The sequence below is a fragment of the Seriola dumerili genome, unplaced genomic scaffold (assembly GCF_002260705.1).
Source record: "Seriola dumerili isolate Sdu_G_001 unplaced genomic scaffold, Sdu_1.0 BDQW01000283.1, whole genome shotgun sequence".
Lineage (NCBI taxonomy): Eukaryota > Metazoa > Chordata > Actinopteri > Carangiformes > Carangidae > Seriola > Seriola dumerili.
Window position 1 is genome coordinate 322,172 of NW_019174538.1, and position 26,212 is coordinate 348,383.

The following is a 26,212-nucleotide window of genomic DNA, read 5'->3' on the forward strand; positions in this document are numbered from 1 at the left end:
TGCCCCTGGAGAGGACGACCGTTCAGCTCCATCTGAAATCAATGTCAGAGATCACTGTCAAGTTTCACTTTGATTTTGTTTCAATACTGAGTGTGTGTTTCATGTGTGTGTCCCAATGTGTGTGTGTGTGTGTGTGTGTGTGTGTGTGAGCTTACATGACAACCAAGAAGACAAGTACGAGTAAGTATGGAAAACCAAAACAAACCAAAGCAGTGAGGGAGAGAGAGGGCGAGCTCCGTATCAGCACCGAGCCGCATGTGTTCAAAGAGTTCACGTGCTACAGCGCATGTATCAGGGTAACACACACACACACACACACACACACACACGAGTCAAGGAAGGTGGAGAACAGCCTTGAACTCTGCACATTACAGCGAGTTTACAGCCCCCCCCCCTGTCTCCTCCCCTTCGCCCCCACCCCCATTCATTCCTCTGAATGCTTTTATTATCACGGCTCAGCTTTCACACACTCATGGTCTGTGTGTGTGTGAGAAACAGGGAGAGAGAGAGAAGGTGAGTGAGAGAGAAAAAGAGCAAATGAGACGGAGAAATGTTTTTCGTGCTTCAACCTGTTTTTAATGTCCACTCTACATCATGGAAATACTGAAGTTTATCTCTGCGGCTGTGAGAGGAAAAGAATGAAAGACACGTGTAGATATAAAGAAGCAGAACAGAGAGAAAAACACGGTTTTCGTCTTAACTGCCCTTTAATTTATAATCTCACCACAGTCTGAAATACATGAGCTCACACTGACAGACGCCAGGGGCTTATTACACCAGGCAGGATTATCAGAGGGAGACCTGGGGCTCCACATGAAACATAAAGAGCGCCCCCTACAGAAACTCTGTCAGAACAACCACCCACACTTTGGAGTTTAAAGTCAGTAACTTCAGGTTTTATGTATAAAGGGCAAATTTAACTCTATCAAGCAAATAAAATTAGAATTTGACATGTGAAAATTAAAACCCAAAACGCAGCATTTCTAAACCAAAACACACTGATGTAATAAGACTCACATTAGTTTCATTTTTCATAGTAAATATACAAACTTCACTCACTGCACCTCTGCTAATCTGACCGATAAAAGAACATTTCTTCTGTGAATAGATGAGTAAGAACTGTCCGTGCAGCTCTGACTGTTCAGTAGTGAATCTGTCTCAGGAGCAGCATGAGGTTTCTGATGCGTTCGGCCCGGCAGCGAGGCGACTGGTGCAGCGGCAGCTCGAAGAAGGAGAAGGTGAAGCTCCGGGAGAAGCTCAGGTTGGTGACCGGACGCAGCGGCGGGAGGCGGGGAGGACGGGGCCCCCGCCGCTGGGGCAACACCCTCCGCCTCGCCCGCAACCCTCTACCTCCCACACCTGCAGAGACACAGAGGGCTGGATGTGGTTAGGACTGTCGTTACCATTTTGACAGTAAAAACTACAGCTACTATTCTTTGACTGAATGTGTTTCTGCGTGATCAACAGAAGGTTCTAACAGACGCGGTCACAGATGCCACACAGACCACAGGCATCTTAAAACTATGAAGAGGAAAAGGGTGTCAAGTGACATTTTGTAGTTGCGTGAAAGTTAAAACTACTTCAGGTGTTCTTCACAGGTCGGACACACCTGGCCCACACAGGTGTTTCCACTCGTCTGATCAGACCACTTCTCACAGATTCTGCTTTATCATCAACTCCCTTCCCTCATCTTAAACCTACAGTCTCCATCATCTTTATTAGTGAATGAATTTTGGTCAATTCACAGAACAGAACCTCTTTCACCACAGAGATTTTGTGGCAGCAGCAAGAGACGAGGTAACGTAATAATCTATCTTAGTAAGGTGTTACGGACCCATTGTGTGAGTATCTCAGGACCATCTGAGGAGATTTGTTTAGATTTGGCTCAAACATTCACTTGGACTCAAAGATCAACTGATTAACGGATTAGAATTTGGTGGTTAAAGGTCAAAGGTCACTGTGACCTTTTGGCCAAAACTCACAAATTCATTCACTAATTATGACACAATTTAACACAAATGTCCATAAGTATAAAATGAAGTGATGACATTTAATATGCTAAAGGTCAAAGGTCAAGTCCACTGTGACATCATAATGTTATGCAAAAACACTTCTGGCCATTACTCAACACTGTAACTCAGGAGGGAGAGACTGTGACCATGTGACCTGTGACTTGGTTGGTTGGTGGAGGAAACAACCAGGAGGAAGTGATTCTAGTTCCACCTGTACGTCACAGTCTCTGCTGTTTAACAAGGTCTGTTCTCATCAAAGCTTCATCCAGTTTCAACCTGAGCAAAGGTCTACTGAGTCAGAATAACTGAAAACACCTGTGTGAGCGTGTGGTGCTTTACCTTCAGCTGCATTAATGTAATGTTGTTTGTCATGTAACATCCAAGCATCAGTCGGCCTGTGTAATAGATAAATAAAGACTAAATATTTTAATGTTATTTAATGTTACCTAGCTAAACTTAGATAGCTATAGCTAACAGTTAAGTTATGATTGTTAATTAGGAAACTGTTACCTTAGGAAGCTATTTGCAAGTTTTGCTAACGCTACACAGCTAACGTTGGCATTATCAGTCTAGAAGAAACATCAAGAGTTCAGCATCAAATTTCGTCCCTTTACTCACCAACATCTGTCTCCAGAGGTGGAAACAAACAACTATGTCTTGTTTTGACTCCTTCTATTACTTCTTTTCTTCCACTGAAGTTAGCATGCTAACAGCTAGCCCCGGGAATGATTTGTTACTGTCTGATGAGTCACTGTGACGTGTAGAAGCAGCTGCTCAGAGGACGTTTATAACCTCTTGAATTGTAAAAACATCAGTGGCTGAAGCTCTTGGGCGGACTGGTAAGTGAAGAGCGGTTAATGCTAGTATTAGCTATGTAGCAATAGCAAAACTCGAATGTTAAAAATGTTATTATTGTACAGTGTGTATATCATCTTGAGTAAAACTGAAAACTGTGTTTTGATTGGTATGGATCTATTACACAGTGGGTTTGGCCCCTCCCTCTGAACTGTAGGTCGTGCGGCCACCTTGACCTGCGTGTTCAAGCTACTGACAACATGTCACTGTAGCAGTCCTGGCAACTTGGATTGGTTGTGTGCATATATTATACTGCTAACTGCTAACTAATATCATAACTGATCTCAGAACAGTAGAAGCTGAGCCAGTCTGAAAAGCTCCGGTCCTTGTCAACCATGACATTTACATAAACTATAGACACAATATTTAGACTGTTCTTACATTCACCTGCTGAAAGGGACGAGTTTCTATGAAAATAAATATATTTACACATTTATAGATTCTGGTGGATTGATACATGATCACATGATGCATCTTAATTGATACATGATAACGGACTGCTTCTTAAAACAGGTTTTTTATTTATATCAAAAAGTGAATAATTTATGATTTTCATGTCATTTCTATTATTTTCTTGTTTGTTTTTCATCAGAAAGTCAAATTAAATCAAATCTTTGTGCCCTAACATTTTTTGTGTCACTGAAGGTCGAATAACCTCACCCACACCTGGTGTGAATCATCTTCATGCACCTGAACACACCTGAACACACCTCCTTCAAAACTAATGGTGTTACATTAAAGAAATCCTGAAAAACGTCCCTATTTCCAGTATTGCTGCACTACAGTGTCTGTTTTCACTCACTCATTTATTTTAAATTCAGCGTTTTGAACATTTTCAGTAAGAAATGTGTCGTACCTGCACTGTCCTGGAGGACCAGAGGTGGAGATGGAGCCTCAGAGTTAAAACTTGAACTTGAAGCTTCTTCATCTTTGTTCTCTCTCCCACGATAAGGGGTGGACGGCGTGGGCTGAGGAGCAGGAGGCGGTGGAGGCGGTGGAGGCGGAGGGGGTCGTGGAGGAGGTGGCGGCGGGATGGAGGTGAAGGAGGATTCAGAGAGAGCCAAGCCCGCCCAAGGCGCCATGGTGGTGTCCAAGAGGAGGAGAGAAGAAGGCCCTGGATGAGGATGAGGATGAGAGGAGGAGGACGACGGCTGCTGGCTGCGTTTCTGGTGACTGGCCTGGTGGGAACGCTGGAGAGCCGAGGAGGAGTGTGGTGGCTTGGCTGGAGGAGAAGAGGGGAGAGAGGAGGAAAGAATAGAGCTGCTTATTGAAATGAATCAATCTTCAACATCAAAATCATTTTACAGCAGCATGAACTGACTTCAAGCGGCAGATCAGAAAACTTCTTGAATTCCTCTAAGTGGACGACACTATATTGTAGGAGTATGGCATCAATGCTGTATCTCAGTTCCATTATATATGATGCTAATAATATTAATTATACACGATGTACTTCTATTCTGTAAATCTACTTTTTCATTTCATACTAACAGGAAATGATACCAGAGGCACCGACTGACATCACACAACGCAGCTAGTTTTTCAACGTTAATCCAAAACTGTCAATTTCACGTGTGAAAGCTTCAGATTATTTGATTTTATTTACTACCTGTTGTTTTTGAAGAGAAGTTGAAACACCGCTGTCCAGTTTGTTTTATTGCTTTGTGGGACTGATGTCATCCTCAGCAGTTTCAGCAGGTGTGCAGTATTTTCAGTGTGAAATTGATAATTACTTAAAACTCAGTCGATTTGATTAATACTGTAGTTTTATACAGATATACACTGGAGTGTATTGGACCAATATATTGCAGTTGATGAGGATTGGATTTTCTTCTCTGTTGCAAACTCATATTTTACAGCTGCATCAGCATTGGAAAATACGAGGAATTAATAATGTTTATTGCTGTCATATACACACAGCTCTCCACCACCAGAGGAATGAAACACAGGCCTGGAACGGTTCATGAAATTCACGGCAAGTTATTTGCTTGACAGAAAAACTGCTGCATAAGCTCTCAGCACATGTAGATATTAAAAGCCAGCAGCAAATAACAGAAGAATAAAAGTTAATAAGGTTCAATCAGTTCAACTGTTTTCACTTGTTAAAGAATTGGATGTTGATTTGAAAACGTTGGATTTGACTGATTCTTAATTGTAGTATAAATAGATTTTTTTCAGTCTGATCTTAACGATGAAACTTTACTCTGAGGAAACATCAGGTTTTAAAATGGGATCATTATAAAGTGACGCCCGTCTACTGATAAGCAACGGTTTAATCACTACTCCCTGGAGAGGTCAGAGGGTTATGTTTGGATCACCTGCTGTTTTACTCCCAGACGAACCAATGAGAGGCAGCCGTTCTCGTGACATCACCAGTGTGGAAACCTGAGAGCAGAAATCAGTTTGGCTCAGATACTTTTTCAAGTGTTTTCATCATGTACAGAGTCACACAGTAAAACGCCCCGAAAAACAGCTAAAAATGTCAAGTGTGATTAGACATCCCAGCCTGGAAGCAGCTTGTTGCTGCTGCTTGTGAACACATGATGCTATGCTTCACAGTAATAGTCATAAATCGGTGCCTTGGCACCACCATGTGGCAAAACATGTAAACTGCATCCTCCGCCGACTTCTACGTTCAGAAGAAAAAAAGCCTTTTCTTTAACTCGCTCCTGTTTCCACATTTCTGGATCTAGAAACACCAAAACACACAGGAGTGTGCAGGAGGACCTTGTGGCGCTCATGGTGTAATAATCTTGCTGAAATGATGAATGTTTTTTTTAGTAAATGGCAGTAGTTCGAGAGGTTTGTGCAGGTCCCCTTGGGTCTGTGCGAGCTGAGCTGTGCAGCAGATCACCGGTTTGAATCCTGGTTGATATTTTTTCTTACATGTTCTTGTCCCTGGCTTTGACCACAATTTTGGTTTCTAGTTAGCAAATGTCACCATGCTAACACAATCCTGCTAAAACCAGAACCACATCCCATGAACCAACTGTCCACCACATATTGTTGAGAATTCCTGCTCACACAGAAGCAGAACAGAAAACATAACCTTTGTTTCAGAGGGAACCATTAAGGTTGGGACCAAAGAGGTTGGGACTATAGATTCACACAGGCTGTTACACCCAGAGTGCAGTTATTAAAACCCTTGTGTCAGATTCAGACTGGCCACAGTGTATGTGATTACAAAGCACCAGAACATATTAGCATTTATTAGCTCATGATGCTCCTGAGCGTCTCACAACCTGGAGACAGAGAGGGGAAACACGACGATCAACGAGCTGTATCAACTTAATGGTCTCACAGATCTCATGTATGTTTAACTTTGTCTTCCAGTTCAAAGCGTCACTGCTGAAGAAGAGTTATTATCATTAACTAAAGCTAATGAAAGGACAAAAACATTTTAACTGAGACAGAAATAAAAATGAGGATTTATAAAAACTAAGTGAAAGTGTGTCGTGTGTTTAAAAAACTAAAATAAACTAAATCATAGAGAAAATTCGAACTTTTGTTTATTTCATACACAATGACCAACACGTCTTCAACTTGTCTGTTGTGTTCATCTGTCCTCAGTGAACATGTTTGTTTACAGCTTTTGGTCACTTTAAAAAAAAAAAAAAACTAAACTAAATGAGCAAAGCTGCTTTAAAACCTTTTAAAACTAAACTGAAAATGTTCTTTTCATTTTTCTTTTCTCTCAATAAGTCAGAATATTACAACAATAACAAAAGCTGTCATGTTATATCCTGTTATATTACCCTCCTTGTCTTTGTCTTGTCTCACCAAATAAAAATGAAGTACATAAATAAAATAAACTGAAATTAAAAAAACCGACAGGAAACCAACACAGTGAAGAGTCGGGATGGAGAGATGAGTGAAAGTGTAGATACCTGTCAGATGAGTGTGAAGCCCCTGCCGTCCTCTCATTCTTCGTTCTCCTGGGTCAAAAAAAACATCCTACACACACACACACACACACACACACACACACACACACACACACACACACACACACACACACACACACACACAACACAGGGTTGTTGAGAAGATGCAGGAAAGTTTCTCTATGCTGAAGATTTCTTGAGCTGGCCTCCATAACTCACTTCCTGTTTGAAAACTGATTCTGATCACTAACTAACAACTAACTGACTGACTGACTGACTAACTAACTGACTGACTAACTAACTGACAAACTAACTGACTAACTAACTGACTGACTAACTGACTGACTGACTAACTGACTGACTAACTTAACTGACTGACTGACTAACTAACTGACAAACTAACTGACTAACTAACTGACTGACTAACTGACTGACTGACTAACTGACTGACTAACTAACTAACTGACTGACTAACTAACTGACTAACTAACTGAATGACTAACTAACTGACTGAATAACTGACTAACTGACTGACTAACTAACTGACTGACTAACTGACTGACTAACTGACTGACTAACTGACTGACTGACTAACTAACTGACTGACTGATTAACTAACTAACTAACTGGCTGACTGACTGACTAACTAACTAACTAACTAACTAACTGACTGACTAACTAACTAACTAACTAACTAACTAACTAACTAACTAACTGACTAACTGACTGACTGACTGATTAACTAACTGACTAACTGACTGACTAACTGACTGACTGACTGACTGACTGACTGACTAACTAACTAACTGACTGATTAACTAACTAACTAACTAACTGGCTGACTGACTGACTAACTAACTAACTGACTGACTAACTAACTAACTAACTGACTAACTGACTGACTAACTGACTAAGTAACTAACTGACTGACTGACTGACAAACTAAACTGACTGACTGACTGACTGACTAACTGACTAACTAACTGACTAACTAACTAACTGACTGACTGTCTAACTAACTGACTGACTGACTGACTAACTGACTAAGTAACTGACTGACTGACTAACTAACTAACTGACTGACTGTCTAACTAACTGACTGACTGACTGACTAACTGACTAAGTAACTGACTGACTGACTGTCTAACTAACTGACAAACTAAACTAACTGACTAACTAACTAACTAACTGACTGACTGACTGACTGTCTAACTAACTGACTGACTGACTGACTGACTGACTGTCTAACTAACTGACTGACTGTCTAACTAACTGACTAACTAACTAACTAACTGACTAACTGACTGACTGTCTAACTAACTGACTGACTAACTAACTAACTAACTAACTAACTGACTGACTAACTAACTGACTGACTGACTGCATTTAGAACAGAAACCTGGTTTGTGTTCTGTCTGACTCCTTCACTCAGTCCTTTAGTTTTTCTGCCTCGTCTCTTCTGTCATTTCTTCACCTCCCTCTTTCTCTCCTGTGACCCATCTAACATCATTTCTGTCTCCCCCCTTTTCTCCCTCGTCCTCGCCAACCTCAGCTTTACCTCGTCAGGTGCTTTCACTCTCCCTCCCCCCTGTAAGTGATAGTGGTGGTTTCACAGATACTGTGGCTCCTGTGTTCTCCTCCTCCTCCTCCCTCCCTCCCTCCCCTGAAACAAAGATGAGAGGAGTGTTTATTGTTTCCTCCTTCTCTCTGTTTGTGAGTGGCAGGAGCTTTCACCCCCTCCCTCCTCCTCCTTCCCTCTTCACCGCTCATTTGCAGGGTGACATTAGCTCTCCCTCTTCCTCCCTCTTCCTCCCCTGTGAGTGACAGGTGGTGAGACGGCGCTCAACAAAAGGGAACACGAGACGAGGCTAAAATATTAAAATATTCATGGATACCTGCAGTCGGCCCCTTCATGGGCTCTGACCCCCACCTAGACCTCCACACACACACACACACACACACACACACACACACACACACACACTCTCTCTCACACACACACACTCACACACACACACATATACATACACACACACACACACGCACACACACTCTCTCTCACACACACACACTCACACACACACACATATACATACACACACACACAAATATTGTAAGCGTGTGCAGGCAGGCATACACACATCTCATTTAGCTTCTTCAGTAACATAAGAATTTCTGACCATCACACACATGCGCGCGCACACACACACACACACAAATATTGTAAGCGTGGGCAGGCAGGCATACACACAGCTCATTTAGCTTCTTCAGTAACATAAGAATTGCTGACCATCACACACATGCGCGCGCACACACACACACACACACACACACACACAGGTTTATGTCTCTTCAACACAAAGGGTCAGAAACCCAGCAGATTATTTTATTATCTTATTTCAGTAGATGAAGCATCTCAAACATCCAAAAATAAAAATAAAATGATTCGTCTTCTCCAACCACCACAGTTGTGATCTGTATATAACGTGTTTATAATATCATGTGTCGTCTTATATCCACCGTGATGCAGTGATCATACCGGCTCTTCAATAAAACAGTTCAATCAGTTGCTGAAGGAGATTTTTACCCATAAACTGCATTTAAACCACGAATCTCCCCAGTTCTGGTCGGACTTTGGTTCCTGGAGAGATCTGGTGACGGCGGTCTTCAGAGTCCCTCTTCACGTCGAAGGGTTTTATTTCCTGGCTGAGATGTGACATAATTAAAAATAACTCCAGTCATTTCAGCCATCTTTGTGCAGCGTGGTGCTTCTCCCTGAAGGAGGCCACAGATGGCTCCAACACACCAGAGATGCTTTTAATGTTCTCTTCAAACAGCCATGGATTTTATTTTTCCTTGATGAGCTCCAAATGTTTCCTGTGTGTGAAGCCTGAGTCACTCCCACAGCTTCGACTTTTATTTACTTTGGATTATTTCCAGCCGCAGATATTACAATTATTATTATTATTATTGTTGTTATTTTGATATTTTCAGAGACAAATATAAAGAGTTTACTGTCTCTTTATAATGTTCCTTCCTGTCTTAACAATAAAGCTGGAGAATAAACAACTTTTAATAAAAAATGACTCAGTTCATTTATTTAAAAGCACTTCCTCCTTCATGCAGCTGCACCTTGTGATTTTACAGATAATTAATAATGTCAGATGTTCTGATTCTGTGATTCTCTTCTCGTCCCCGTCTCTTCTTCGCTCTCCGTGTCTCTGACTCGCAGCAGCTGGAGACCCTGACCACAGACCAGCACCCATCCTGTCCTCTCTTTACAACCCGTCTCAGTCTCTGTTGGACTTCCTGTCTCCTGCTCTGGACCCTCTGGTTCTGATCCGGTCTGACTCCGAATCACAATCTCCTTCTCATGCTCAGATCCTGTGTTCCTCTTCTCGTCTCCCTCCTCCCTGTCCGTCATCTGCCCCTCCCACACTGCGAGTCCTGCGGCGTCTGCTACGTGGGAGCACAGCGTCTCTCTGTGGCAGACAGCGGTACTGCAGACCCTCCACAGACAGACCCTCTGATCTGAAGAAGTAGAGACCAGGAGGCCGGGGGTCAGCAGCCTCAGGGCGGTCAGAGGGGCGGCGTGGGCCAGTGGGATGTGGGCGTGGCCCTGGAGGCGGAGCTGAAGCCGGTCTGGAGGTTGGATCTGGTTTTGTGAAGAAATGAGCTTCTCAGAGAATCCTCTGCTGCCCCCACCCCCCCCCTCCTCTGGGTAATGCACCTTAACTGTGGACACTGTCAGCTGCCCATCATCCCCTCCGCTAGCAACAGTTACCAGGCAACCACCGCCTTGTTGTCCCAGTTTCTCTGCCCAAACAGCCAATGAGTTGATGCCGCTCTGGTGGGCGGGAATGTCGAGGCAGGGGATTGGTGGAGAAGTATCGGTCGAGGAGGAGGTGTCACTCAAATCCCACACTGCAATTTTCCCATCTGTGGCAGCGCTGAACAGCAGCTGGTACCTGACAGACAGCAGACAGCAGCTCAGAGAAACTATACATACTGTGTGTGTGTGTGTGTGTGTGTGTGTGTATATATACACACACACATATACAGACGGGCCGAGGCCACAGCTTCCAATATGTCTTCCTATATTTCACTCTTTTCTTTAGTGTGATTTAAAATAATTAAACAACATATTAAAACAAATATTAACATATTAAAACATATATAAAAACAATCAGATGGTTTTTCAAAGAGCTTCAGGCTGAACAAACAGAGGATCACCTGTTTCCTGTTCCGTCCTCCAGGCTGCAGGTGGCGACACTGAGCACACAGCGCTGATGGTGAAACGTCTCCCACAACAAATCAATGTGTCGTCTGACTTCACTGACCGAGAACAACCTGGAGACAGAGAGGGGAAACACGACGATCAACGAGCTGTATCAACTTAATGGTCTCACAGATCTCATGTATGTTTAACTTTGTCTTCCAGTTCAAAGCGTCACTGCTGAAGAAGAGTTATTATCATTAACTAAAGCTAATGAAAGGACAAAAACATTTTAACTGAGACAGAAATAAAAATGAGGATTTATAAAAACTAAGTGAAAGTGTGTCGTGTGTTTAAAAAACTATTTAAAAAAAAATAAAACTAAACTAAATGAGCAAAGCTGCTTTAAAACCTATTAAAACTAAACTGAAAATGTTCTTTTCATTTTTCTTTTCTTTTCTCTCAATAAGTCAGAATATGACAACAATAACAAAAGCTGTCATGTTATATCCTGTTATATTACCCTCCTTGTCTTTGTCTTGTCTCACCAAATAAAAATGAAGTACATAAATAAAATAAACTGAAATTAAAAAAACAAAACGTCAAAACAAAATAAAAATGACAAATCCCAAACTACGATAACCTTGTTTAGAACAGCTGGAAGACATAGTGTTTTTATATTCTAACATTTATCATCTCTTCTCCTGCTGTGGAGAACAGGTGAGTGCACCAACCTGACAGCTCCGTCACTGCAGCCCAGAGCCAGAAGAACAGAGTCTGTCCTCTGACCCAACACCACCACAGACATGTACCTGAACACACACAGGAAACAGGCCAGGGCTCATTCCTTTAACTGTAGAAACCTCTTATCTGCAGCCTGTAGGCTAATAATAATAATAATAATAACAATAATAATAATAATAACAATAATAATGATAATAATAATAATAATATTAATGATAATAATAATAATAATCACACTAATAATAATAATAACAATAATAATAATAATAATAATAATAATAATAACATTAATGATAACAATAATAATAATTATTATTATAACAATAATAATAATACCAATAATAAACCAATAAAAATATATAATAATAATCTTTATTGTCCACCAATGTAAAAATTCACCTTTGGCTCCACAGGCTGGTTAAAAACATCGTTGTGACTCAAGAATAAATACAATAACTATATACAATAATAATAACAAGAGATGGATGATGCTGAGGAGTTGCATCACACAGTGTGTAGGTTTCTAATGAGGGTGGATGAAGGGTGAAGCAGAGGAAACCTCTTCTCTGGACATACAGAACTGTAAACTCAGATGATAAAGGTGTGAGGAGAGAACAGCCACTCGCCTCGTCTCTGGATCCATCTTCACCGTCTTGTGTCGGTTCCGCTTCCTCTCCCACTGTTCGTCCAATCGGTGAGCGGCCACCTGGATCACCTGACAGGAGGGGGCCAGTCTCTGCCGGTCCCAGCCAATCAGAAGCCGGTAACACTGCAGCTGAGCCCGGCCGCCGGCTGAGACGAGCAGGGCGGAGAGAGACTGCGATTGGTTAACGCTGTGTCCCTCTGTTACCGAGGCGACGGTCCGGACGCTGGAGATGTGGTCGTTGATAACTGAGAGGACCCTGACGCAGCCAGAGGCGGGATGAACGGCCACGATGGTTAAACTGGTGTCCTCCCCCCCAGTAACCACCACCTCCCACTGCCCTCCCCCTCTCCGCTCCTCCCTCCTCTCACTCCCAGCTCCCTCTATCCTCCCCAGCCTGCACACACACCCTACCCCCCTCCCATGGATGCCCTCTCTCAGGCCCCACCCTCCGGTCCTTCCTGCCCTCCCCGCCCGGCTCGGCTCCTCTCCTGGGGGCTGTGAAGCCAGGACAGCCCTGTGCTTGATGAAGACCAGAGCTCCGTATCCAGGCCACACCCCTCTGCTGGACGGCCAGAGGATCCAGGAGCGATGCCCCCCCCCACAAGGCACCGCCAGCAGCCTCTCCTGCCTCACCGGGTCCCAGACCACGAAGTGGACAGAGTGGAAACCAGCGATGACGATCCTGGCTTCTCTGGCCTGGTTGTCACCTTCCTCTCTGCCCTCCTCTTCCTCCTCTTCCTCCTCTTCAAGAATCAGAACTCGCTCCAGCCACTCCATCCCTCTGCAGGCCCGCTGGACTCTCAGAACCTGCAGCTGCAGCCGCTCTCTCTTCTCTTCTGTCTCTCCAGGTTCTTCAGGTTCTTCAGGTTCCACTCTGAAGACTCTCACACAGCCGTCCCTGCCGCTGCTGTACAGCAGTCCTCTGTGTTCACTCAGCGACGTCACTCCCTGTTTCCCATGAACCCCGAACAGGCAGCTCAGTGGCCGCAGCACGTCTTTACTCTCTCGCTGCTCCGCCATCTTTCTTCTTCCATCTCCATCACTTCCATCTTCCTCCTCTTCACTTCGTTCCCTGCCCGTCAACAAACTGTCGTCTCCCTTCTTCTTCTGTCCAACTTCCTTAAACAAAAGCAGAGACCCCCTCCTGTCCCCACAGACCCACAGCGCCTCCTGCGGCCTGGAGTGGAGGCGCACCGCGGCCAGCAGCCAGCGTTTGGCAGAAGGGGGAAGGAGGAAAGGAGGAAGAGGATTTACACTGAGAGTTAAGGAGTCATGTGATGTGACCTCCACACACCAGCGATACACGAGTCCTTCAGCACCTGACGCCAACAAACACACACCTCCTCCTCCCTCCTGCCAGATCAGACTGTGGATCTTCCCTGATCCAGCCGAGAGGAGAATCCCACACTGAGGCCGAGAGACGGGAAACACCTGAACGGAGCCGCTGAGGTTTCCCACAGCACACAAACTCACTCTGACTGCTGAGTCTGTGGCTCTGATGGAAACTGTTTCCATCACACAGTAGGACTGAAACTCAGACGTCCCTCGCCACACCATCTCCCACTGCCCTGTGCTGTACTGATAGACTTCCCCCTGGTCAGTACAGACCACAAACCTCCTCTGGCTCCAGCTGCTGTCTCCATCCTCTGCTGCTGCTCCACACATCACTTTAGGAGCACTGAGCCCAGGGAAGTTCAGGTCAGTTATCTTCTCTGTCACTGCTTCCTCCGTCTCCTCCTTCCTTCCCTCACTCTCCTTCACTCTCCACAACCTCACCCCCCCATCTGCCCCCCCTGTGGCCACCCATCTCTCCTCATCTCCTGTTGCCTCACTGACTGCCAGTGCTCGCACCCCCCCTGCTCTGTGTCCCTTCAACGTCCGAACCACCTTCCCTCCTCCGGCCCAGTCCCAGACTAAACAAGCCCCATCTTCCCCGGCACTGAACACTTTCCCCGGGGAGAGACGCACGGAGAACACCCTGGCCTGGTGTCCATACAGGACCCTTAAACAAGCCGGGTTCCGGTCCCCACACCTCCCCCCAGGGCCCCCTAAAGCACCGACCCCCCACACCCTCACACTGCGGTCATCAGAGGCTGAAGCCAGCCATCCTTTCTCCTGGAGGTAAGAGATGCTGAAGATGACCCCACTGTGTCCCAGCAGACGCCTCTCCACTGGAGCTTGACAGTCAGAGTCACTCCCCCCTCCTCCTCCTCCTCCTGCTCCTGCTCCTGCTCCTGCTCCTCCTCCTCCTCCTGCTCCTGCTCCTCCTCCAGGCTTCCAGAGAACCAGCTGGTTGAAAACAGTCCCTCCTACTACAACAGCATCCGCCCAAGATTCATGGACTAGAAGGAGGGCAGAGTAGAGCAGACACCCCTCCTGACAGGAGCGCTGAACCAGGGCAGCTCCTGTACTGATGTCCAGGAGAAGAGCACTGTTGTGGGCCACTGCCACACACAGAAGTGGCTGTTTGCCTCCAGAGAGCCAGCGGACATCCAGGACCCAGTCCCCTAACTCCATGAGGGGACCCTGGACCTCCAAGTGCAGGTGGTCCTCATCCTGGAGATCCACATGGAGCCTCACCAGCCTCACTGCCTTTCCTCCAAACACTGCCAGGTCATAGGAGCTGGGCTCTGTGGTGGAGCTCCGTCCTGGGGACTGAGCTGACGGACGAGAAGGGATTTAGTGAATAAAGACAAAAATAAACTCTTTACCAACACTACAGATAATATTCCTGTCACCTGAGGTTTATACATACCTGAAGTATTTAAATTCAAAGGAGTTCTTCCATTTGTTTCATGGTTATTACTAATCAATCCAGCAGATCACTAAACTGTGATAAACATTTCCTTCTCCTAAGGCTCGTCTGTCTATCTAAGTCTGATTTCACTCACTTCTGTCGATTACAAATAAATAATAATAAAGAGAAAAGAGAAAAATAACCTCGCTGACAAGTGAAAACAACATGTGTTTGTACCAACCATGTTTGTTCTTCCTGCCGGCGCCTGTGGCGCAGCTCTGACCTCTGGGTCTTATTCCATGGACTCTGTGGTGTTGGAGCACGCTCAGTGAGGCGCCGGCTTCAGGGTGAGGCTGAAGCCTGTACACGGTCAAGACTGGACCCTCACCTGCCAGGACAGAGCCATCAAATAATCTAGTTCAGTGTGTATCAATGTGTCTACATTGAAACAAACAGATGTAGCAGTGACTGGTTTCTTCAATTGTGTGTAAAATAAATATCTGCATTAGTCACAACAGAGCTGATCAGCAGGACAGTGACTGTGTAGGTTTGAAACAGCGCCACCTACCTGTCAGGAGAAACTCCTCCTGCAGGAACTCCAGAGCCGTGACAGGAGCCACCAGAGCTGCTGTCTGCATGTCTGAACGATGAGCCAAAACCTCAGCACATGATCACAGCTGCATGAAAAATAATCAGTCACAACAAACACCTGTTCCACACGTGTTGAGTCCGGTCACCGTTAGCCTCCGTTAGCCTCCGTTAGCAAAACAACCGAGTAGCAGCCTTCTGTTCTCCAGTTATTTATAAAACAAACGTAAAGAGTGAAGAACAGTAACAGCGTTAATGTCGCTACAGTATTTACTCACACAACAACTCAAACGCTGAAGAAACGTGTTTCTAATCTTCATGAAATCATCTTTATTTCACATCCACGACCAGAAACCTGGAACACATGTGTTTCCGCTTTGTCTTCCGTAGTTTAAACCAATCAGGCGGCACCGCCGGATTTCTCGCTGCTGATTGGTTAGAGAAAAGGCTGGCCGTGTTTCTATTGGAGGGAACGACAGACGTTACCGACCAACGTTGAGTTGTGCTGCCTTCAAATTTTTCTGTAAATAATAAATTTGATTTTAACGTGTCTCATAGTCTAACCACTTTGTTTACTGGTTCATTTCTTTAACTGTCGTTGCCATTTTTCTTAATACAAAAATATGTTTTAATTTCTTTACTATAGTATTATATATAGCAATATTCCTTTACTTATTTACTATACACAATTGTGATTTTCCTACACTTTGTCACCGTTTTCAGTTCTTTTTAGTATTATCTAAAAATAACAGACGTCAAACGAAGTAGTTCTAGTAGATGGACCTTTAGATTTCCTAACTTTATGTGAAAATATAGTCATTTCCATCAAAATGCCAGTGGAACAAGATGTATCTGGATCTTCCGGGTGGACCGTGAACGCATCAGGAGGCAGGAGAAGGTAAGAGGCTGTCCGTTAGTAGCGGAGCTGCTAACTTCGTAGCTAACTATGCCTGGAAAATGTAAATTCCAGGACTCCTGGCTCTCCAAGGACATTTACAAGGACTGGCTGCTGAAGGATGTGCAGGACATTCACTTCGCCAGGTGTCGGGCCTGTTGTAAATCTATCAAACTCCAGACCATGGGCGAGGCTGCTCTCACCAGCCACGCAGGGGGAGCTGGCCACAAAGCGGCGGTCCGCAAGCTAGTGGAAGGTAACAGTGAAAAAAGCACGGACAGACACACACACACTGAGTATGAGTGTATGAGATACTGCACAGCTGGCTCCTCTGTGGGCTGTGATGCTGCAGTTAATTTACCTCCAACAGCTGTTTGAAACATCTGTCCCAGGTCCTCAGCCACACCTTTTCTGAGTGTTCTTAATGTGCATATATTAGATTTCTGCATGACAACAATAAACGCACCTTGCAGTGTAGTATAGTCAGTTTACAGTAGTGATCCACAGTAATAATAATAATCCTGTATCACTTACTCTGAGCTCTACATGTTGTTAGACCTTTAAAAAGTCAAGTCAGAACTGTGATGGAAAAGTTTAATTTAGTTTTTAGTTTAATTTATTTGCACAGCAGTTTCAGTGAGATATTACACAGTAAAAAGATATATAATAAAACATATAGAGATAGTACAGGAGAGGATGGAAGCCCCTTCATTTCAACCAGTCATTGAAAACATCCACATGAAGCAATTCAACATCAAATACACAAAGAACACAGAGAGTAGAGAAGAAAAAATATCTAAGATAATAATAATAATACTAATACACAGTCACAAAATCATATTTAGATAAAATATGAAAGTTTCCTGCAGTTTCCAGTGAAACAGTTTAATAGTAATAATGAAGCCATTTGGTTTTTTGTCATTTACTAAAACCTTTTGAGGGATTTCTAGTAATTGTGCTTCATCAGGCTGCAGACCTGCTGCCATCAGAACTAAACACTGTCTGTTCTGCTGCACTGAAGCATGTTCAATTCAAACAGTTCGACTTGGAAAGAAACTCTCCTGGAAAAGGATGAAATCATCCTTGAAAGTAGTTTCAAAGTGTAAAATGTGAATGTAAAGAGAAGGATTTCTAAATTTTATTTACAAAACTCAACCTGAAACTTCTTCACTGACGGTAAATCTGAGACTGACGTGGATTTTCTCATTGTTTGAGTAAAGATTTACAGCCCTGAATAAATCCATGTCTCCTTCACATGCAGACGGATATCTCATTACTTACAAACTCTGAACAGTTGCATTTGGTGTTATCCACAAGAACACGCTGAACAATGTGCAGCATCTGTGAAGGTGATGTTGTACCTGGCCCCACCAGAGGGAGGCGCTCTCTGCTCATTTTATTAAACTGCATTAACCTGCAGCCCCTCCCTGTGTCTGTCCCCTCAGCAGGAAATCTGATGATGATAAATGCTGCTGGGCAGATGAACGGCACCATCACTCAGGTAAATATCAAAGTACTCATTATGGTTTATATTCATTTGATATTTATATATTTAAACCAAAGAACAGCATGATGATAAACCTGCAGCAGCTCCTGGTGATGGATTAAGATTCATAACTCAACATTAATGTAAGAAATGTTGCACCAGCATGAAACGACCCCTGAACTCACTCTGTTCCTCCTCAGAGTGAAGACACCAAGGAGCAAGTGGCCGTCTGCCTCCAGCGTGACGCCTTGGACAGAATAACAGGCAGCGACTGGTCAGAGCTGCACCACAGCCCCACTTCAAACTCCACCTCCCACAATGCCGAGCTACAGGATGTGGCTTTTCCCTCTGCCTACTTCACAGCTCCAGGTACCCACAGATAAAGCTCTGCCACCTGTCCAGTGTCCGTTGCCTAGAAACACAGTGAACATTGTGTCGTTAAATATTGATGTCAATCAAGATCAGTTGTTAATTAAGAACCTTTCATGTAAACAGCTGATCTCTACACGTTGTTTATTCAAATTAAAGGAAAAAAGCAAAGTTCCCTTCACTGACCTGTTTGAACTTTGACCCCGCAGGAACCTCCAGGCTCATCAGCCATCGTCTCCACTCATCAGGCAGCGAGGCGGAAGACGCCGGCCGCCGCTCGGTCCAGCACGACTCCGTGGAGCTGTCGAGTCTGGAGCAGCAGCAGAGGACTCAGGCTCTGGAGCAGCAGCAGCAGATGAAGATCCTGGAGTGGGAGAACAGGATGAAGGTTCTGGCCTGGGAGCAGGAGCTGGTGAGGGAGAAGAGGAGAGCGGCCCGGCAGAAGGAGAAGGCCTTCAGGATGAAGAAGGCGTACTACAAAGCCAAGTTAAAGAGGATGGGCGAGGACGTGCCGCCGTCTTCCTCCAGCAGCAGCGATGAAGAGGAGAAAGCCTCTGATCCCACAGGATGAACTGATTTAACTTGTGTTTTTATTAGTGTTTGTTTCACTTGTGTCTCTTTTCTCTACATGTCATGGAACTGTTGCTATTTTTATACATGGTTTTTGTACTTGAATGCAGAGGGAAGTTTCTCAGCTGCTTTAAATCAGCTGTTTTTACACAGAGAGAAAATGAGTGAATGAATGAGGCTGAATAAGGAACATGACGATGACCTTCTGAGGTAGATCATCATCTGGATCATTATCTGGATCTTGGTGCAGATCCAGATAATGATCAACTCCATAAAGATGTCGGATTTTTTCATGAAGATTCAAACATTATTTCCTGAGAAACATGTCAAAAAATCCTGGATCCACCTCTTCAACCAGCTCCTCCCCCTCCCTCCAGCTCAGGTGCAACTCGGTTCAGTACTTTTGTTTGTCAACAGGATTACATATCCTGTTGACAAACAAACCAACAAACACAGGTGAAAACTGGGAGGTAATTAACCCAAAAGGTTAATTAAAACTACATGGAAATGCTCTGGAACACAAGTAGTAGTAATGAGTTACTTTGCACATCTTGTAGAAATGAACCGTGTGAAATGATCAAAATCACGTTTAGTTTTATCTGTCATTGATCATTAAATCACAGGCTGTTCACTGATGTGTAAGATGATGTTTCTCTAGAGGCCAGAGTCTGTTTTAAAGCTGCACTGAGATCAGATCTGATCACTGCAGATAGAGACAGTGACATTTTCTACATGGAGTCTTTACAGACGTCTTGCATGCTAACACGAGTACGTATGTTTGATCTGTTTTTGCTTTGTAAATAAATTTGCGTTGGGTACAAATCAAAGAAAACACCTGAAAAAATGAGTGGAGAAACATACACTACACGGCCAGAAGTATGTTGGCATTAATATTACAGGCTGGTGTTGATCCCACAGGTGATGGAGTCAGAGCTCCTCGTCAGGGCCTTCTCCAGTCTGCTGACACACTCTATAATACTAGAATATAACTGTGATGTTTCACAGGAACTAAAGGGCTTAGACCAAACCAGGAAAACAGCCCCAGGCCAACACAACACAGAGCTCTACAGAACTGTGTTTTCCACACACACTATTTTAGGCTTTATAGTAAAACAACCCCCCAAAATCTCTCTGACTCTCTCCTCCATCTTCTGCTCTGTCTGGACTCCTCCTCCTCCTTCTCCTCCTTCACCTTCACCTTCACCTTCTCCTTCACCTTCTCCTTCACCTTCTCCTCCTCCTTCACCTCCTCCTCCTCCTTCTCCTCCTCCTTCACCTTCACCTTCACCTTCACCTCCTCCTCCTCCTTCACCTTCTCCTTCACCTCCTCCTTCACCTTCACCTTCTCCTTCACCTCCTCCTCCTCCTCCTTCTCCTCCTCCTCCTTCACCTTCTCCTCCTCCTCCTCCTCCTTCACCTTCTCCTTCACCTTCTCCTCCTCCTTCACCTTCTCCTTCACCTTCTCCTCCTCCTTCTCTTCCTCCTCCTTCTCTTCCTCCTTCACCTTCTCCTCCTCCTTCACCTTCTCCTCCTCCTTCACCTCCTCCTTCACCTTCTCCTCCTCCTTCTCTTCCTCCTTCACCTTCACCTCCTCCTTCTCCTCCACCTTCAGCTTTTCATCCTTCTCCTTCTCCTCCTTCACCTTCTCCTTCACCTTCTCCTTCACCTTCCCCTCCTCCTTCCCCTTCTCCTTCACCTTCTCCTTCACCTTCACCTCCTCCGTCACCTTCACCTTCACCTCCTCCTCCTCCTTCACCTTCTCCTTCACCTTCTCCTCCTCCTTCACCTTCTCCTCCACCTTCTCCTTCACCTTGTCCTCCTCCTCCTTCTCTTCCTCCTCCTTCTCTTCCTCCTTCACCTTCACCTTCTCCTTCTCCTTCACCTTCCCCTTCTCCTCCTCCTTCACCTTCCCCTTCTCCTTCTCCTCCTCCTTCACCTTCTCTTCCTCCTTCACCTTCTCCTCCCCCTTCTCCTTCACCTTTTCCTCCTCCTCCTTCTCCTCCTCCTCCTTCTCTTCCTCCTTCACCTTCTCCTCCACCTTCTCCTTCACCTTTTCCTCCTCCTCCTTCTCTTCCTCCTCCTTCTCTTCCTCCTTCACCTTCTCTTCCTCCTCCTTCACCTTCTCCTCCTCCTTCTCCTCAACCTTCTTCTTCTTCACCTTCTTCACCTCCTCCTTCTCCTCCACCTTCAGCTTTTCATCCTTCTCCTTCACCTCCTTCTCCTTCTCCTTCACCTCCTTCTCCTTCCTGTCTGAGGAAGGAGAAGGATTCTTCTTCTGAACTGACAGTAAACATCAGATGAGCAGTACAGAGGAAGAATATCCCAAATCACTTCTATGATAATCTTCATCATATTTACCATTAACTGACAACGACACAGTGACAGTGTAGAATCTGTATTTACCTGCCTCAGTGTTGTTCATCTTCCTGGCTCACAGTCTGGAGTGTAGCTGAAGCTCAGAGGAGACGCGGGAACTTCAGTCTCGAGGAGTCTTAACATTTATTAACTGACAAACAGCCGGAAGTTCACAACTACACTGCTAACTAACTAGCTCATCTCTCTCTCTCTCTACGTACTGATCTATTCCTGAAAGCAGCTGCTCTACTCCTGTAGCAATATTCTGTCTCTAACTTACAGCAGATCTCACACAGAGAGGATAACTCAGCGTCATTAGCTGTTTACTTCCTGCTGCTGCCTCTTAACGCTTAATGCCGCGTCTGCGCATGCGTATGACGCTAAAATATCGTAACAGATCTCAGAACGGTAGGTTATCCTCAATGCGCATGCGCAAACTCCCGAATTAAACTGCCGCATGTTTGACTAGCGAGTGAACAGAGGACCTTTGGACTAGCTCGTTCATCAACGGGACACGGTCACACCCGCGAAAGTGACAGAAACGATAGATACAGCGACCGGAAGTCAAGCTAGCTTTAGAGTCAATACCCTGCTGGGAATGACATGGGGACGCACACCTGAGCTTCACAGTGCTGGTAGATGTGTTTCTGAACTTTGGACAGTCAGGCTAGCTGTTCCCACCGGCTTTCAGTCTTTATGCTAAACTAAGCTAAGCTAAGCACCTCTTAGCTCCAGCTCCATAGTCAACGCACAGACATGGAGTTATATCGAAGTCCTCATCTAACTTCAAAGTCAACTTCCTGCTTTCACCTGTGTTTCAAAGCCAACATTCATTTTGAGTTGTACCTGTTTAAACGTGTCTCGTGCCTCTGACCAGATTATGTTTAAGCCTGTTTCCAGGTTCGTTTAAGGGCTGATGGATGTTCAGTCTCAGCCGGTGCTGCTGTCAGCAGCTCACACTTCCTGCTGGGAATCAAGGAGACAGCTGAACATCTCAGTTCAGCTCAGAATGACAGAACTTTGAGTTAAAAGAAAACGGAGAGAAAACCTTCCAGAAAAACGTGTCTGTCAGGATGTTTCCTCTGCACCTGAACACATCTGCTCATGAATATCAGACAGCAACACACACTCATCCTTGTACACCTGTATTTGTCGGGACCTGTCATTGACATAATGCATTCCCAAACACCTCAACCATCACAAGTGAATGCTCTAATTCTGCGGTTCCCAACCTGTGGCCCGGGGCCTGCTGCAGGGCTGGACCCACAAATCATTTACAAAACACTGGTGAAAAGATGTAATTATGTTACATGTTATGTCAGAGGCTCATTAGTAATAATAATAATAATAATAATAATGATAATATATGAACACACACACAAAGAATAAATGTAAACACACGCGTCTTGTAGGAATAAGTCATTTTTTTAATGTCCAACATTTCTCTCGTTTAAGCGGTAACAGGGGAACAGCTGTTTCCATGCCGCCGTCCCCTTGCCAACGGCGGGATAGAAGGCATCCCATAATTAACACACAAGCTAACAAAGACAATCTCCCTCCTCCTCCTCCTCTCTCCGTCTCGCTCTCTCACTCTGCTTCTTTTTTCTGAGCTCATCACAGCGTCTGAGTCTCAGCTCCGTCTTTCTGTTGTTGGTCCAAACCAGATGAAGCTGAAGCTGAAGTCTGTCCTGTAGAAGCAGCTCAATTACTGGTTAATAATCTGATTTTGTGCTTGTGAAGCTTCAGCCTGGGATGTATAAAAGTGGACAGGGAGAAGAAAGCTTTGATTTGGAATATAACTGCACTATAACACCCAGTATTAACCTTTAGCATAGATATGTTCACGTGTTCAGTCTGGAGAGGATCAATGGACCTAATGAAGATTATTCCAGACAATCAAGTTAATAACTTTGTATTCTGCTTATGTTTAAATGTGTAAAAGCTCAGTGTCCTGTTGAGGATAAATTAACATTTTCATCTTTTCTCTTTTTCTCTTTTCCTCCATCTGTGAGTTTGTTTCAGCGAGAGACTCGAGAGCAGAAGAGACGTCACATTTAAACAAAAGGAACATTTGAACAACAAAACAAAATTACAAATACTTCTTCAACAGCCTCTCGTACAAAATGGCAACATAAATAATCAATACAATGTCAATAAATGATCAATGGATAAAATAAATCTCATGTCTGTACAAGTTAAAGGTTTCGTCGGTTGAAGAAAAATGGTTCTGTGAAAAGACTAAACGGAAATGAAAGAGTAAGAGGGAATCAGTGTTGGATTGTTTAAGGTGGACTGCTCCTTTAAAAGAGGCAGCGTTACCCAGCAGGACCACGATTTGGCAACAATACTGTCACACATGGGTTCGTTTGTCACGTCCCCGGTCCACGGGAACGATAAAGCAGCTCAGAGCGAGGTGTGTGATGTGTGTGTGATGTGTGTGTTCACGTCCACTCAATACATCTCATCAGCTCCCTGTTTATTTCTTTATTTCTCTGTGATGACGAGTAACATCCCACCTTCCTCCTCAGTCACCGTTTCTGACCTCATTTCTTCCTCTAAACCTCACGTAGTTTCAGACTCTCTTCCTCTCCTGCTGTTCTCATGTGATTATTGTCATTAACAGTATTTTCTGACTGTCAGTCTCTCTGCTCGAGGAAACTCAGACCATGGAAAACCTCATCTTTCCTTCAGTTTTTTAACCCGCTGCATTTTTTCATTACAAAAAACATCTAAGTTATTCACGACGTCTTCATCCGTGTGAAGGCTGGTGAGGGCCGCCCGCCCCCTCCCGTGTGTCGTTACCTAAAGGCATCAACTCGGCGCTCGCTCCAGCAGCTGTGAGAGGAGCAGCTGCTGATGGAACAACTTGCATCTCAAAGCCACTTAGAGGCTTTTAGCGCTGACACAACTGACATCTCGTCTCCTCTGAAACTGCTGCAGAAGCTGAGCCGGATCATGGGACCTCGCCTTTGAACAGCAATCCTAACAATGAGAGCAAATCTGTGCTGACGGTGTGGACTCTGCCTTCATGACGGCTGACGCTGGATCAAAGTCGGGACCTACAGATTTACAGCTCGCTCTCTTTCCTCACAAATGTCTCATGTATAAAGAATATAATTCTGATGTGACTGAGTCAGTGGGATTCAGGTGCTGATAACTTCAGGTAGATACCTGCTGGATATGACCTGCACACTGAGAGATGATCACGCCTTCCCTCTGATCTGCTCTGCTCCACGTTTCCACGGCACAATCATTAAATAAAACTATTATCACCTCCTCGTGGTCGTATCCCTCCTCCTCTCAGACTTCCAGGTCACATCTGTTTATCCAGTCAAGGAAAATATTTTGTCAGAATTTCTGTGTGAAGTCTTGAGTAATGGCTAAAAAGTGTTTTGCATTCACTGACCTTGACCTTTGACCTTTGACCACCAAAATCTAATCAGCTCGTCCTCGAGTCCTGGTGAATGTTTGTGTTAAATTTGAAGCGATTTCCTCGAGGAGTTCTTGAGATATCGTAATCACAAGGCCAAAACACGACCTCGACCTTTGACCTCTGACCACCAAAATGTTATAATTTCATCCTTGAGTCCTGGTGAATGTTTGTGCCAAATTTGAAGTTACTGAGATGTCGTGTCCACGTGAACGAGACAGACGTACAACCTGAAAACAAAATGGCTGCCGCTCTGACTGTCACCGGAGCGGTGGAATGAAACGTCATGAGTAAAAGAAAACTGAGTTACATCTACAGCGTTCACACCCTGCACAACTCCATCACAGAGAACTGGAGAACATGGCGTCTCGTACTGGTTTGAAGCAGCTGTCCCTTTGGCTTGAATTGTAGAAACGAGACTCCTGGATGCTGCCAGCGAGGCGGCGGCTCCTGCGGCGGCGGCTCCTGCGGCGGCGGCTCCTGCGGCGTTTCTTGAGGCAGGTCAAGTGGTGTCACCGGAAACAGCCTCTTACAGAGAGGCAGACACACGTCCGCCTCCAGAACACGGCAGACATGTTGTTGTGATATCAGTGGACTGATATGTTCATGTTCAGCACCAGGCACAAAGACAGACACATGAACGGGTCACATTCATATACAGAGGGTCACATGACACACCACCTGCTCACACTGTCACACCTGTGAACGTTCATGTGGTGTTTAGCTTCACTCATCTCCTCCCATCAACCTCCTCTCTCATTATAATCCTTCCTCTATTTACAATCTCTGCTCACTGCTGTCGTCTCTCCCTCCCACCACCCTGATAATCTCATCAGAATCACTGCTGGCCTGATGCCGGCCTGATGCCGGCCTGATGCCGGCCTGATGCCGTCCAGGCGACGGGGCAGAGGGAAACTGTTCTCAGGGAGAAGCTTCAGGATTGACTGTTTTTCTTTGTTTGGGGGGGGGGGGCTCTCCCTCAGTAACAGACAGGACTGCACTCACACCACCCTCACTCACAACCTCACATGGACACAATCAGTAAAAACAAGAGACATCACAAGAGATTTCTTCTTCATCTCCAATGAAAAAGATAGAAAATGTATAAAAATGTTATTTACAGTCTTTTTTCTCTCAGACGGGTCAGACTGACGCTGGAGAATAAATCTGAGGAGTTTGTGTTTGTAGGTCGTCGAGGTGATGACTCATCGCCCAGAGAAAGGTCACAGGTCACTGCGGGCTCCAAAAAACTTTATTTATACAGTCCAACCTGCCCACAGACAGACGTCCTCTCTGTCCTCAGTTTGTCTCCAGTCCTCCGATGTCTCAGGACACCCCAGTGGTTCAGGGTCATCCGTGACCTTTGACTTTGTCCCCGGTGCACCAAGCACTGTCACAATGCATAAAGGGAAACGGAGGCTGTCA

At 44.9% G+C, this 26,212-nt stretch overlaps 2 protein-coding genes and 1 pseudogene across 2 annotated transcripts; 1 reads left to right on the forward strand and 2 right to left on the reverse strand.

Annotated features, from left to right (window-relative positions):
- LOC111230742 overlaps positions 1-235 on the reverse strand; it is a 29,435-nt pseudogene extending 29,200 nt beyond the window's left edge.
- An 8,935-nt stretch (positions 236-9,170) lies between these two features.
- wdr6 (WD repeat domain 6) lies at positions 9,171-15,738 on the reverse strand. Its single transcript, XM_022757557.1, has 9 exons — positions 15,663-15,738; positions 15,336-15,482; positions 13,231-15,017; positions 12,338-13,185; positions 11,702-11,779; positions 10,985-11,101; positions 10,457-10,719; positions 10,180-10,393; positions 9,171-10,023 (listed from the first exon to the last, which is right to left on the reverse strand). The coding sequence occupies exons 1-9, from the start codon at positions 15,730-15,732 to the stop codon at positions 9,912-9,914; spliced, it is 3,636 nt and encodes a 1,211-aa protein (XP_022613278.1). The 5' UTR covers positions 15,733-15,738; the 3' UTR covers positions 9,171-9,911.
- Positions 15,739-16,628: 890 nt separating this feature from the next.
- LOC111230729 lies at positions 16,629-19,196 on the forward strand. The gene is made up of 4 exons (XM_022757559.1): positions 16,629-16,833; positions 18,023-18,078; positions 18,264-18,432; positions 18,642-19,196. Exons 1-4 carry the CDS (start codon positions 16,629-16,631, stop codon positions 19,001-19,003), a joined length of 792 nt encoding a protein of 263 aa, XP_022613280.1. The 3' UTR covers positions 19,004-19,196.
- The last annotated feature ends 7,016 nt before the right edge of the window (positions 19,197-26,212 follow it).

What these genes read in the sequence shown, in the direction of transcription:
- LOC111230729 (XM_022757559.1), top strand. Translation starts at nt 16,629, where the DNA reads ATGCCTGGAAAATGTAAATTCCAGGACTCCTGGCTCTCCAAGGACATT. An exon ending in TGAACGGCACCATCACTCAG is followed by an intron (nt 18,079 to 18,263) that starts GTAAATATCAAA and finishes GTTCCTCCTCAG; the next exon opens with AGTGAAGACACCAAGGAGCA. An exon ending in TGCCTACTTCACAGCTCCAG is followed by an intron (nt 18,433 to 18,641) that starts GTACCCACAGAT and finishes TTGACCCCGCAG; the next exon opens with GAACCTCCAGGCTCATCAGC.
- wdr6 (XM_022757557.1), bottom strand. Translation starts at nt 15,732, where the DNA reads ATGCAGACAGCAGCTCTGGTGGCTCCTGTCACGGCTCTGGAGTTCCTG. An exon ending in GGAGGAGTTTCTCCTGACAG is followed by an intron (nt 15,483 to 15,662) that starts GTAGGTGGCGCT and finishes CTGTCCTGGCAG; the next exon opens with GTGAGGGTCCAGTCTTGACC. An exon ending in CGGCAGGAAGAACAAACATG is followed by an intron (nt 15,018 to 15,335) that starts GTTGGTACAAAC and finishes CTCGTCCGTCAG; the next exon opens with CTCAGTCCCCAGGACGGAGC.